The 11,507-nt window shown below is 45.0% G+C and overlaps 2 protein-coding genes across 3 annotated transcripts; one reads left to right on the forward strand and one right to left on the reverse strand.

The window, feature by feature from the left end:
* Positions 1-116: 116 nt before the first annotated feature.
* Positions 117-6,674, reverse strand: LOC129190830 (nucleotidyltransferase MB21D2). Its single transcript, XM_054793473.1, has 2 exons — positions 6,294-6,674; positions 117-5,800 (listed from the first exon to the last, which is right to left on the reverse strand). Exons 1-2 carry the CDS (start codon positions 6,541-6,543, stop codon positions 4,536-4,538), a joined length of 1,515 nt encoding a protein of 504 aa, XP_054649448.1. The 5' UTR covers positions 6,544-6,674; the 3' UTR covers positions 117-4,535.
* Positions 6,675-6,911: 237 nt separating this feature from the next.
* LOC129190836 (presenilins-associated rhomboid-like protein, mitochondrial) lies at positions 6,912-11,241 on the forward strand. Of its 2 annotated transcripts, XM_054793484.1 has the most exons (11): positions 6,947-7,001; positions 7,619-7,667; positions 8,808-9,000; positions 9,061-9,201; positions 9,274-9,322; positions 9,468-9,563; positions 9,673-9,822; positions 9,894-9,964; positions 10,036-10,137; positions 10,205-10,302; positions 10,584-11,241. In XM_054793484.1, exons 1-11 carry the CDS (start codon positions 6,962-6,964, stop codon positions 10,702-10,704), a joined length of 1,110 nt encoding a protein of 369 aa, XP_054649459.1. In that variant the 5' UTR covers positions 6,947-6,961; the 3' UTR covers positions 10,705-11,241. The 2 variants fall into 2 exon arrangements, with proteins under 2 accessions (XP_054649460.1, XP_054649459.1); XM_054793485.1 differs by lacking the exon at positions 7,619-7,667 and having other exon boundaries at positions 6,912-7,035.
* The last annotated feature ends 266 nt before the right edge of the window (positions 11,242-11,507 follow it).

Below are 11,507 nucleotides of genomic sequence, written 5' to 3' on the forward strand. Positions count from 1 at the left end.
AACAAACATGCAGTGTTTGTGTTCTTTGGAATAGCCTTCATCGGCATAGATGCGAGTTTAAAATGTGACGTGTGTGTCAGCAGGAGGACAAAAGGCAAAGAGGAGGCACGGCTTGTTAAAAGATTTTATAGTGACTCTACTGTACAGTGAAGAAGAAGGCTGGAGCTATGGTGGACGTTGCATAAAGAAATCCATCCTTTGAGAAGAGAGCAGAGCAGCAAAGTAGTGAGAAGATACAAAATAAATCACAGTTCAAAGGTTGTGTACATGAGAAGGTCAAAGGTCACAACACATGGTTTACATTTCCACCAAGCAGGAGTGTGTGTGTGAGTGGCACTTCTATTTTGTTTTAGTGGTGTGGAGAACCTTACTGTGTGAGAGTGTGTTTTCACTAATTGCACTTGAGGATGAGAAAATGGATATCACATGACCAATTATATTTTCTTAGCTCTTTTTTGGCATTATTAAAGGAAATATTTAGGATTTTTCGCGACAAAAAACAAAAATAAAAACAATAGTGCAACCAACCCACCTGTATCCCCTGGGAAAATCCCATATTTTGCCATTCTTTCCCATTACACTCCCGTTTAAATAGTTTCCTGCAATTTCATTAAAAAAAACAAACATTGGTGACCGTATCCGCGCTTGAACCACAGCAGACAAATTTTCTGCGCCGGGGGAAGCAATTTCCCTTCTTTTCAAAAGCAAACGTTGACAAGTATGTGCTCAACATAACCAGCTCGGGAAGGACTACAGGTCCCATGATGCTTTGATACGAGACAACTCCAATACCTGTGGCTTACTTCACATTACAACAAATCATTTCTTGATCATACACTGAAATTTCACTCAAAAGGCCAATATCCCTAACTTTCTGTGGTTAATCAATCCCAGAGGAGCATCAGCAAGCGGGTCAGACGGCAGCTGAGAGGTTGTCAGAGCTGGTTACGTTAACAAATACAAAATAAACCAAAGGAGAATAAAATGTGTGTGAACTTAAAAAAAACAATACAAAACTGCAAGTGACTTTACAAAGTCTTCAATATACAGCAGATATGTCATCTTTCTAAAAGTCAAAAACTAAAAGTGATTGACGACTGCGGGCCGTGACCACATCCAAGAAAAAAAGACGACACCGATGGGAGAAAGCGACACAAGCCGGTGGAGAGATTAGTGCACGTCTTCTCAAGGAACATTCCGTGACATCTGACCTGACTGTGTCGCGATGCAGCAGATTAACCTGAGTGCTGACACGTGGAGGACAGCAACAAGTACGCAGCGTCTCGCCGCCGACATTTGCGGTCTTACAATCAAGTTTGCATAAAGGCGAATCCCGAGGCGCCGCGTGGGAGCTATGTCGTCTTAGGAGTGTACGGAAAGCAGACGTGACAACCAGTGAAAAATGGTGTAATATGCATGCCAGGCCACTAGTTGGAGCTGAAAAACTATCACAAGTGTTTGCCTTCTTTAAATAGCCTTCATGAGAGTAAATGTGAGTTTAAAATACAGTCAAACCTCGGTTTTCGTCAAAAATTTCACCAAAGCTTTTTGTACAGTATTTCACGTAACAAATCAGTCCATGTGTCCTGTACTGTACCATTCTGCAAAATCCAGCACCAAAACAAAGCGCCTTACATGTTGCTGACTCACTGTCTGTGTATTTTTATTGTGACTGCTAAATAACCTGCCATGGGGCCAAAGAAAGTTGCGCGTGCCAGCAATTTCATAATGAATTCCACCTCGCCAGGATGTACAAGAAGTCCGTATCAATATATGCCCCATCCATTCATCGTTTAGAATTATTCTGCTTTGTTTCCCACTTGTAAAACTATGATTACCTATAAAATATATTTGTTAATATTTGTGGGTGTCTGGAAAGAATTCATTGGATTTAAATGATTTCCAATGGGGAAAAACTGACCTTTCTGAACAAATTAACAAAAACCGAGGTGCCACTGCATGATGTTTGTGAAGTAAACACTCAACACTTAAAACACGTGTACCAGTACATCACTGTTTACATTGAAACTCTATCAGATAGTGTTCTGTTTTTAAATATTTGTGTTTCCAGGCTCCAAAACACTGTGACTGTCATGTAAACTTACAAACAACGCTGTTACAATCACCATCAGTGTTGTGTACTTAGGAATGTTGGTGTTTCGGGAGCATTGTTGGTACAAGAAAACTTTTCTGGAGTGTCGCTGCGTACCGGCTGCTGCTCCTCAGGCTACTACAAACTCACACACACACACACACACACACACACGTATAAAGCACAGTAGATGTCACAATCAGGACTGGGTGGTCGTACACAATCCAGAGGAGCGTGGTGCTTTTTTACATTCTGTGCAAAAATTTGACGAGAAGTCGCGTCGGTCAGCTTCCTGTGTACCCTTCGCTTCATTTGGAAGTTACTAACATGTTTGTAAGACCATAGTACCATACAAGGGACAGTCCGCCTCTAACAGGAAGCTTCTTACAATCGTACAGGGCGACAATCTGGCTGCTGTGACAATCTGGATAAAAGTGTTTAAAAAAACAAAAAAAAACTTGCTACATACGGAGGACCAATCACGTCAACTTAAAAGTGTTGCATCTGATACTACATTCACACACACACACGCACGCACGCACTGTTGTTCAACAGAATCATTCACATTCATTTGTTTCATAATAATGACACAATTGTGATAATGCCTAATGATGTGTCTCACAGTAAAAAAAACATTTACAGTGTTATTTTTCTACGAGTGTCTCAATTGGCGCGCATCCCGTACTTACGCTTAGTCTATTGAGTACATATGTGCATTCACACTGAGACCTACTTTATACCTCAAACAACACCCAAGTCACGCAAGCTGTACACAGACCACATGATGGACATGTAAAATACAGTAATCAGGATATTAAATAAAAGAATGGAATTAAATAGTAATTTAAAAAAATGTGTTCACTGTCGATTTCATAGGAGCGGATCCTTCCACTTGTTCAAGGACACCATCTTTGTCTTTGATGATGGTGTCGGTGGTTGAGCATACAGCAAGTATTAATCAAAGTTTCTCCCAATCCTGAGAATTTTTGTCATTGTCTGGTTTCACTTCCACAGTGGTGGCTTTCCTTTTCTTCGGCGCACTGCCATCAGGAGAGTCTGACATGACATCATGAAGTGCGGGAAGCTGGCAAGGGACAGTGGCGGAAACGCTGTCCCACCTCAGTGTAGCTCTCAAGCTAGTCCCGTATTTGCAAACCTAAGCGTTTAGGTCAAAATTAGTTTTTAAATAACTAATGGGAGTGCGTCGTAACCGCGAAATGTTACACGAAACATTGCAAACCAAACAAAAAACACCTGGCATGGATTTGCAACAGCACGGCAGTCGAAATTCACACCCACAAGGAACTAAGTACACAGTGTACATAATACAGGCGGTCCTTGTGCTACATTTCATGGGTACGACACATTTTCAAAAATTATGAATACAAAAAACACAAAAAAAACGCAATGACATACGTGTGGCAGAAGAATACATAGTCGCACGCCGCTACACTGAGGAAGGATAATGCCACTTTTGTTCTTTTTACATAACTTTTTTTCCCCTTAATTGTCTCCCTTCATGTTTTCATGTCTGTGAGGCAGACTCTTCTCATGGGTCAAAGAAAAGGAAAGTGAAAAACAAAGCGAAATTAGATGTCGTAAAATGCTTAGAAAGCAGAGAAACACTGATCAACACTAGCTGCTTGTCCAAGCAGCTCAAACGCGGCGACCATCATGAAGGATAAAGATGGTACTTTTGAACGTGTGCTCCTGCGAAATGGACAGTGATAACTAAACAGTGTAGTGGTCTCATTATTGAGACTTCTTTCCATGTTTTCCATTTAATTCTCATATTTAATATTTTAAGTACTGCATTTTATATGTCCTTCACGTGTTCTGTATACAGCGTAAGAGACTTAGATGTCTATTTAGAGAGAGAAAACATAGAGCGAGGACCTCATGTATAAATGTTCTGATGGAAGTATTCCATTTTATCCTCTGATCTTTTTGAAGTTAGAAAATTGTAATTAAAATTTCAACTGAAAATTAAAAGTACATTCTTTGAACTGTTTTTAGTTGAGCTTTGTGAAGTACTATGTGACATTTGTTCACATGGTGTCTCGAGTATTAACGCTCTAGGTGAGTGACGTAGTCTTGATGAGTGAACCACTAACAAGATCAGCAGATCCTCTAAATTTGTGAGTCAAGTTTCTCTCTCTTATTTTACTCCCAGCATTCTTGATTGTTGCGATATCTGGATTGCGTGTCTTGGTGTCTTTATGGATGTTTGTGTCAAGGCCTCCAGCAGGTAAAACACAGTGAAGGGAGGAGGGGGAAAGTAGAAAAATAACAACACTAAAAAAATGAAACATCATGGCAAACATGACTTGACGATCACCTGACTTGAACTGTGGCAGAGGAACATAACAAAAATGTACAAAATTAGGTTTGAGTGGAGGTGGGTCACGAGTCCTTGGGGGGGTGGGTGGGAAAGAGGTCCGCTTCAGAAAAACTTGTCGTCGATGCGAAAGTGCGGCCGCGTGACATCGTCCGGGTTGATGAAGACTGAGATGGACTTCCCGGGATTCTCTGTGACCAGTTGTTGGAGCTTCTTGGCCAGGCGGTCATCCGGCTGGTTCTCGCCGCCGGCGTCGGACTGCGGCGACGGCAGGTTGTTGGTGCTGCCCCGCCACTGCAGCTCCACCGTCAGCCGGTTGGCGGCCTTGGCGTGCTCAATGGTGGTGCGCAGGTGCTCAGCCGGGTCGGAGCGCACGGAGGAGAGCTTGCGAGCATGCAGCATGGCTGTCTCGTCCGACAGGTGCTCCAGCATGTTGCACTGCGGGATGAAGTAGTTGGGACACGTCTTGTTGACCAGGCAGTGCTGCAGGTCGTCGATCAGGCCCAGAAGGAAGTGGGCGGAGAAGTCGTCCAGCGCCAGGTAGTTGGCAGGGAGGCGGTCGCAGGCCCACAGCATGATGCTGCGCAGGTGGTATGGGCTGATGGCTTTGGGCCGGGACAGCAGCTTGATGATGATGGCTTTGCACGCCTGGTAGGCTTGCATCAGACTGGACGAGATGCACTTCTTCAGCTGCACCTCGCTGCGGGCAAACGACAGGCGCCACTCGTTCTCTTTGCGGCCTTTATGGGAGCACGTGGGCACCAGGTAGAAGCCACTGATCACCTCCTCCTCGGTAATCTTGCCATCCCAGAAGTGGTTCTCCATCAGCCAGCTCTGAGCAACGGCCGGCCACCCTTTAAACGACACCACAGGGACGATGTCGTACAGCATGCGGCTGCTTCCCACGCCCAAGATGACAGAGATGACCGTCCCGTTCCTCTCCACCTTCTCGACCCTGGGAATGCCCCTCTGAGGCTTCTTCTGCACCTCCAGCAGCACCAGCGAGATGGACTGGTAGAACCAGTCGGCCACCAGGGTGGGCGAGAAGAAGTAGTTGGTGGTCCCGTTGATGTGGTCCACAATGGTGCAGCAATCCTTCCACTTGTTGATGGTTCCCTCGTCAAAGAGGCGCAGGCTGAGCCACGAGTGGCCCAGAGCCGAGTGCCGCATGTCCAAGGTCACTGGCTGGTTGCGGTCGTGCAGTTTCAGCGCCGGCACCAGCAGCGTGAAATCCATGTCGTAGTCTGTGCCGCGGGCGTAGACGCTGAGCTCGTCCAAATCCATGTCTACCACGCCCTCCCGGACGCCCCCCGACAGCAGCAGGTACTCGTTGGCCACCGGGAGCTTCTGGTCCAACTTCTGGACCATTCCTGAAGGACACAGCGGAGGGGAAAATGATTGACATAACTTAGACCTTAGACATAACTGGGCCTTCGAATTCCAAACATCGTGGTGCTGTTATGAAGTGGCAAGCAGACAACAAGGAAACATGAACAATTTGCAGTGGAAACTACAGTAACTTTAATTCAAATGGTCACTGTGCGTTTCATCCCTTTTGGCCCTGTCGACTTTTATTTTTATGTGGATGGATGGTTGTTTGACCCCCTTCGTGTAAAGCTGAGCAGTGGATCAGTGCAACAGCACAAGCAGCAAATAGAAACAAAGGAGGCTGGGGACAGACAGTCAGCTAAATTATTCATTATTAATCATGAATGCAGTGCTGTCACTCTTCTAGTCACCATCATAGCACGTATGCTGTGGTCAATATCACATTTGCAGGCCCTCTGTTTGCACTAAATGAGGTTGGAAAAGAGCAGGTGGAGTATTCTTTCTGCAGAACGTGTACGTGTGTGCGCTTCTCACCCAGCATGGAGAAGATGAAGTCCTTCGCCGTGTGGATCTCCAAGGCCCGTTGGTCGTCGTACTCCCGCTGGTCGTGCTTGCTGAACTCCTGGATGAGCCGGTTCAGGTCCTCCATGCGGGCCGCCGACCTGAAGTCGAGCTCGGGCCCGACGCCCCCGCCACCGTGAGGCAGCCTGCCGGCGGCCATGGTGGGGCTGTTCCCAAGGCTGCCCGCCGAGCTGGCCCGGCTGGAGAGAGCAGGGGCGGCCATCTTTCCTCCGCGGTCACAGTGGCGCCTTCAGCGGCGTTTCGTGCTGCTCCTGGCCGTGATGGTGGGTCTAATTCAGTATTAACGAACCGAACCGACACCAGCGGACTGCATCCAGTTCACGCCATCTAACAAAATCGCCGGAAAGAGGCACCGCATTTCCGCTGATCACGCCTTCAAAATAAAACGACAAAACTTTATTCTACAGTGATTGTCTAGCTTTTTTTTTTACTTTGAAGACAGTAGAAGGAAGTTACGTCTGTGTAGTTAAATCTACCGTCACATTGACGTGTTGTTTTGTTATTTCGGGTGTAATGCTCTTTTCTTCCTCTAAGCGTCGTTGTTGTACAGCCCGTCCAGTCTCTGTGCCACCCCGGAAATGATCTGTGTCGATCGGTGTCGATTCACAGGGGTCACCAACATGGCATGGAGGAGCTACGCCGTCCTGTTCTGTCGGACCGGTGAGGACGTTCTACGGAGTGTGAAGAGAGGCAGGTGGGAGACTTGGCTGGCCTAGCCCGGCTTGATAGGCAGGCAGACAGACCTCCGCAAATTGGAGTTAGCATTGTTGGCATTAAGAACAGTCAAAAGTTAAGTAGGTGCTAGCTGGCTGTCTTAATGCTAACAGAGAGCCTTAAGTGACTGCGTTATTGTAATTGCCCTGTAGTTTCTAAACCTCGCCAGGTTTCCGCTAAGCCGCCTCACCTTTTTTTTTTTACTTGAAAACAATGTTAACTAATATATTGAATGAATGTATATATATGCTATGTAGATACATAAATAGTTTATTATTTACGTACGTATTGACTAGAACTAGTTTGAAAACAATTAAAAATATCATAAAAATGTTTCACTGCGCTTTATTTTGATGAACATACACCACAATCCCCTGTCTGCCCTGTTGACACTTATGCGCGACCAGATAAAAGTACACGACCCGTCTTGTGTTGACATTAACTTTGTTCATTATTATCGTGAGAATGAAAAATAGTTAATAGTTGACGACAGCTTGTCACAGGCTAAGCCTATTTATGCCACCATGTGTGATCGCTCACGTCTCAATCTCATTCGACTTCAGCAAGTTTTTGTCCCACGGGCGAGCTACAAGTGACTATCACGTTCATACGGTACGTGCTAACTTACTTTTTTAAAGTGTCACTTAACAATTTTGCTCTCTTGTTATCATTAGAGTACTTATGGCTTGTCTTATATGTGTGTCTTAAGTTGTTCAACATAAACCAGCTTTAGACTGACGCTATCATTGGGGTCTCCAACAGGGTAGCTCGTATGCTTGCAGTTGATGTTGAGTAGTTCACCAAAAAATATTTGCTTCACATCTTAGTATCTTTATAAGTGTTCTATTCAAACATGATGCCTGTATTTAATGACAAATGAGCACACTGAGTGGAGATGTGCTTTGTAAATAAAGTACAGTTTGAATTTGGCAGTCACATAAAACACAAATAGTTCACCTCTCCTTTCTTTTTGTCAAAGTAGCTTTAATAGTGACGCAATTTGGATACACCTGTGCTATCATAACCCTGGAGTCTGAATTTATACTGTTTATACAGGACACATTTCTATAACGAAAATATTAAAATTCTTATTTTATTTTGTTAATTGTTATTTTGAACAATATGAAAATATATTATAATTCATTTCCCATGTATTCGTTTTACTCTAAAACAAGCAAGTATTGCAAAATGTAGTACTTTCGTACGCATCACATAGTACTATTGGACTAAATAGGTCAGGTGACAAAAGGAGGCTCGACATCTTAAGACTCTCAGTTGAAGCGCTCTCAGCAACTTTGCCATTCAATTAACAATTTTGCAATGTTCTCGGTTCATGTTCTGCTGGTTGTTGAATAAATAAGTCAAAATTGTTATTTGTCATAATAAAAAAAAATTACAGACGCAGCAACGGCACGACACAGTGGCAGCAGTCCCATGCAGACCACCACCACAGCTTCAAAAAATCCTAGGGGAAACCCTGCATGCTGAGCGTTTTGTAGTTAAACGGAGTGTCGTTATGTCTTTGTTTTCTGTAGTTAGTCATTAATTCATTCATCCAGTACAGTATAATACTTTAGGTGTCATTACTGTATCATGTTTATTCTATCCATATTAGATATCTTTTATCTTTGCCTTTCATAATCCTAATATTGTAATATTAATGTTATATGTAGTTTAATAGCTACAATGTAAACCTTAAACTTAGCGATGCTGTGGCAGAAAGTTACATATTGAAGTTCTCCTTGTGTCCAGCCGGTGGCCTCACAGCTTCCAGCAGCGTTGCGGCTTCAGGAAAGTCCCCAGGAAACCGGAAGCCAAAAAAGTAGATGAAGAGCTGGGACCCGCCCACTTGGACTCCTCTGAGGTGGCGTCCCACCGGCAGCTTCATTCCAGCTCGCCGCGGTCCTTCAGCCGCCTTCTCCGCCCCGTGGTCTTCACCGTGGGGGTATGTTACCTGCCACCAGGTGGCTCTGTTACCTTGGACAGGTGCTGACTGTCATGTTAGTTTACAGGTTGCTCCTTCGGCTCGGCGGCCATCTGGCAGTACGAGTCGCTGAAGTCCCGCGTGCAGAGCTACTTTGACGAGCTGCGAGCGGATTGGCTGGACAAAGTACGGCCGCAGAAGCGAGGAGATACCCGCAAAGAAGTGAGCAGAGAGGACACGTGAAGTTGACCCTGTCACACACACACACATTCTGATTGGCTCTTTGTGTTTTAGCTCAACCAATGGTGGAACAGTTTGAGTGAAGGTCAGAGGACAGTCACAGGTGAGCTGCTTTTGATAGCCAGCCTCCCTGCTTCGCTTCTTTTTACAATTATGACGCCATAAGTTTTGAACCAGTTTGTCACATGGAAAGGTTTTTTTTAAACGCAGAAACATTTGACACTATGGATATATTTGATGTCTCTCAGCGATCATTGCCGCGAACTTCCTTGTGTTCTGTTGTTGGCGTGTGCCGTCACTACAGCGCTCCATGATCAAGTACTTCACCGCTGACCCCGCCTCCAGTGAGTGTGTGTGCGCACACCTCTTGACACTGAGAAATGTGCATTTTGTGTCCAAAGTAGTCCTAGAAGGGTCTGGTTGGTCTAAATGTACTTTCCCGTGGTCTTGCAGAGACACTGTGCTTGCCCATGGTGCTGTCCACCTTCAGCCACTTCTCCTTCTTCCACATGGCTGCCAACATGTACGTCCTGTGGAGCTTCTCCAGCAGCGCCGTCTCTATGCTGGGCCGAGAGCAGTTCATGGCCGTTTACCTGTCTGCAGGTGGGAGAAGCAGGAAAGGGTCCACGTGACCCCCACCAGGTACACGCTGACACTGTCGTCTGTGTGCTCAGGTGTTATTTCCTCCTTCGTCAGCTACGTGGGCAAGATGGCCACCGGGAGGTTTGGTCCTTCGCTCGGAGCGGTGAGCACCGTCTTTGATCATGCACATTTCAGCCTTATGACATGTGTCCAAAACTATGAATGTGCTCGCAGTCTGGCGCCATCATGACCATCCTAGCGGCAGTTTGCACCCAAATGCCGGAGGCCAAACTGGCCATCATCTTCCTCCCGATGTTCACCTTCACTGCGGGAAACGTAAGACTTTCTTACTCCTTACTCTCTTCTGTCCACCCACTCAACTGTTCCCTCCCTCTGTCTTTAGGCTCTGAAAGGCATCATCGCCATGGATACGGCCGGGTTGGTTTTGGGGTGGAAGTTTTTTGACCACGCTGCTCATTTAGGAGGAGCAATGTTTGGCATGTAAGTAACTGACATGTCAACAAATCATTTAAAGCTGCAGTCCACATGTGGTCCTCACGGGGGTGGTATTGTCACACCTGATGGGCGGCTGAAAACTCCATTTACTATTACCTATCTACTTTGACTTCTAATGATTATTTGATATTATACTGCTTATTTATTTGTGTAATTAATCCATAATTTGGTCTGTTAATGGGTCAGACCAATGTCAGTCCATCAATAAGTCATTTTGAACAGTCCTTACATAATTGGTCCCCTCCATCCTCTCTCTCCTCCTCCAGCTGGTACATCATGTTTGGACACAAGCTCATTTGGAAGAACCGCGAGCCTTTTGTCAAGTTATGGCACGAGCTGAGGACAGGCGGCGGAGGCAATGGAGGCCAGCGAGGAGGCTCCGAGTAGGATGTGGAATGAACTGATGGGAACAATGTGGTCCCGACATGTAAACATGATAAATAGTTGTACAGACCATTTGGTGACCTGGCCTCCAGGGGGCGTCCCAACATCCGTGAACACCAAATATGATCACGAGGCCATCATGGCTGATTTATTTGATTCTAGTCCAAACTTTGGGGAGTGGGGGTGGACTTTGATCAATTCTGTGCATTAATGCGCAAACCAATCCATTTTAGGTCAATTTATGCTAAGCTGTCTAACCAAAACATTCAAATCTTAGCTTTGCATCACCGGTGGAAAAGCAAATTAGTGTAAAATCTTACAATATTTCTAATTAATACATAATTTTATTCTTAGAACATGCCGAAGGACTTGCTGGCCCCAGGAATGCATTTTGGACACCCCTGGTCTAATAACTTGAAAATGAGGTTACGCAATATGATTATACATATTCATCACTTTGTTTATTCCACTCATGTATGAACTGCTGCTTTATGTTGTGTTGAACTTTTTATGTGGCACTAATAATAATAAAAAAAAAAATTGTCCTCATTGGAGCTGAAAGCGTCATATGTTGCTTTTATAGGTCATGTTGCAGACCTGCAAACAAAATCTGTTTGCTGTTTGACTGTCTGAAGTCCGCAAACGTCTCATACACACACACACGTGCATGTTTACTTTCTGAATTTATTTTGGTAAATAAGAGTAAATGTGAAGTCAGGTTTATGGTAACGTAATGGATGCTGACATGACATCTAAATGTGTTGTCCTCGTCTCAGCCTGTGTCTGTGATGAAGGAAAGGTGCACA

Source organism: Dunckerocampus dactyliophorus, chromosome 12, assembly GCF_027744805.1.
Source record: "Dunckerocampus dactyliophorus isolate RoL2022-P2 chromosome 12, RoL_Ddac_1.1, whole genome shotgun sequence".
Classification (NCBI taxonomy): domain Eukaryota; kingdom Metazoa; phylum Chordata; class Actinopteri; order Syngnathiformes; family Syngnathidae; genus Dunckerocampus; species Dunckerocampus dactyliophorus.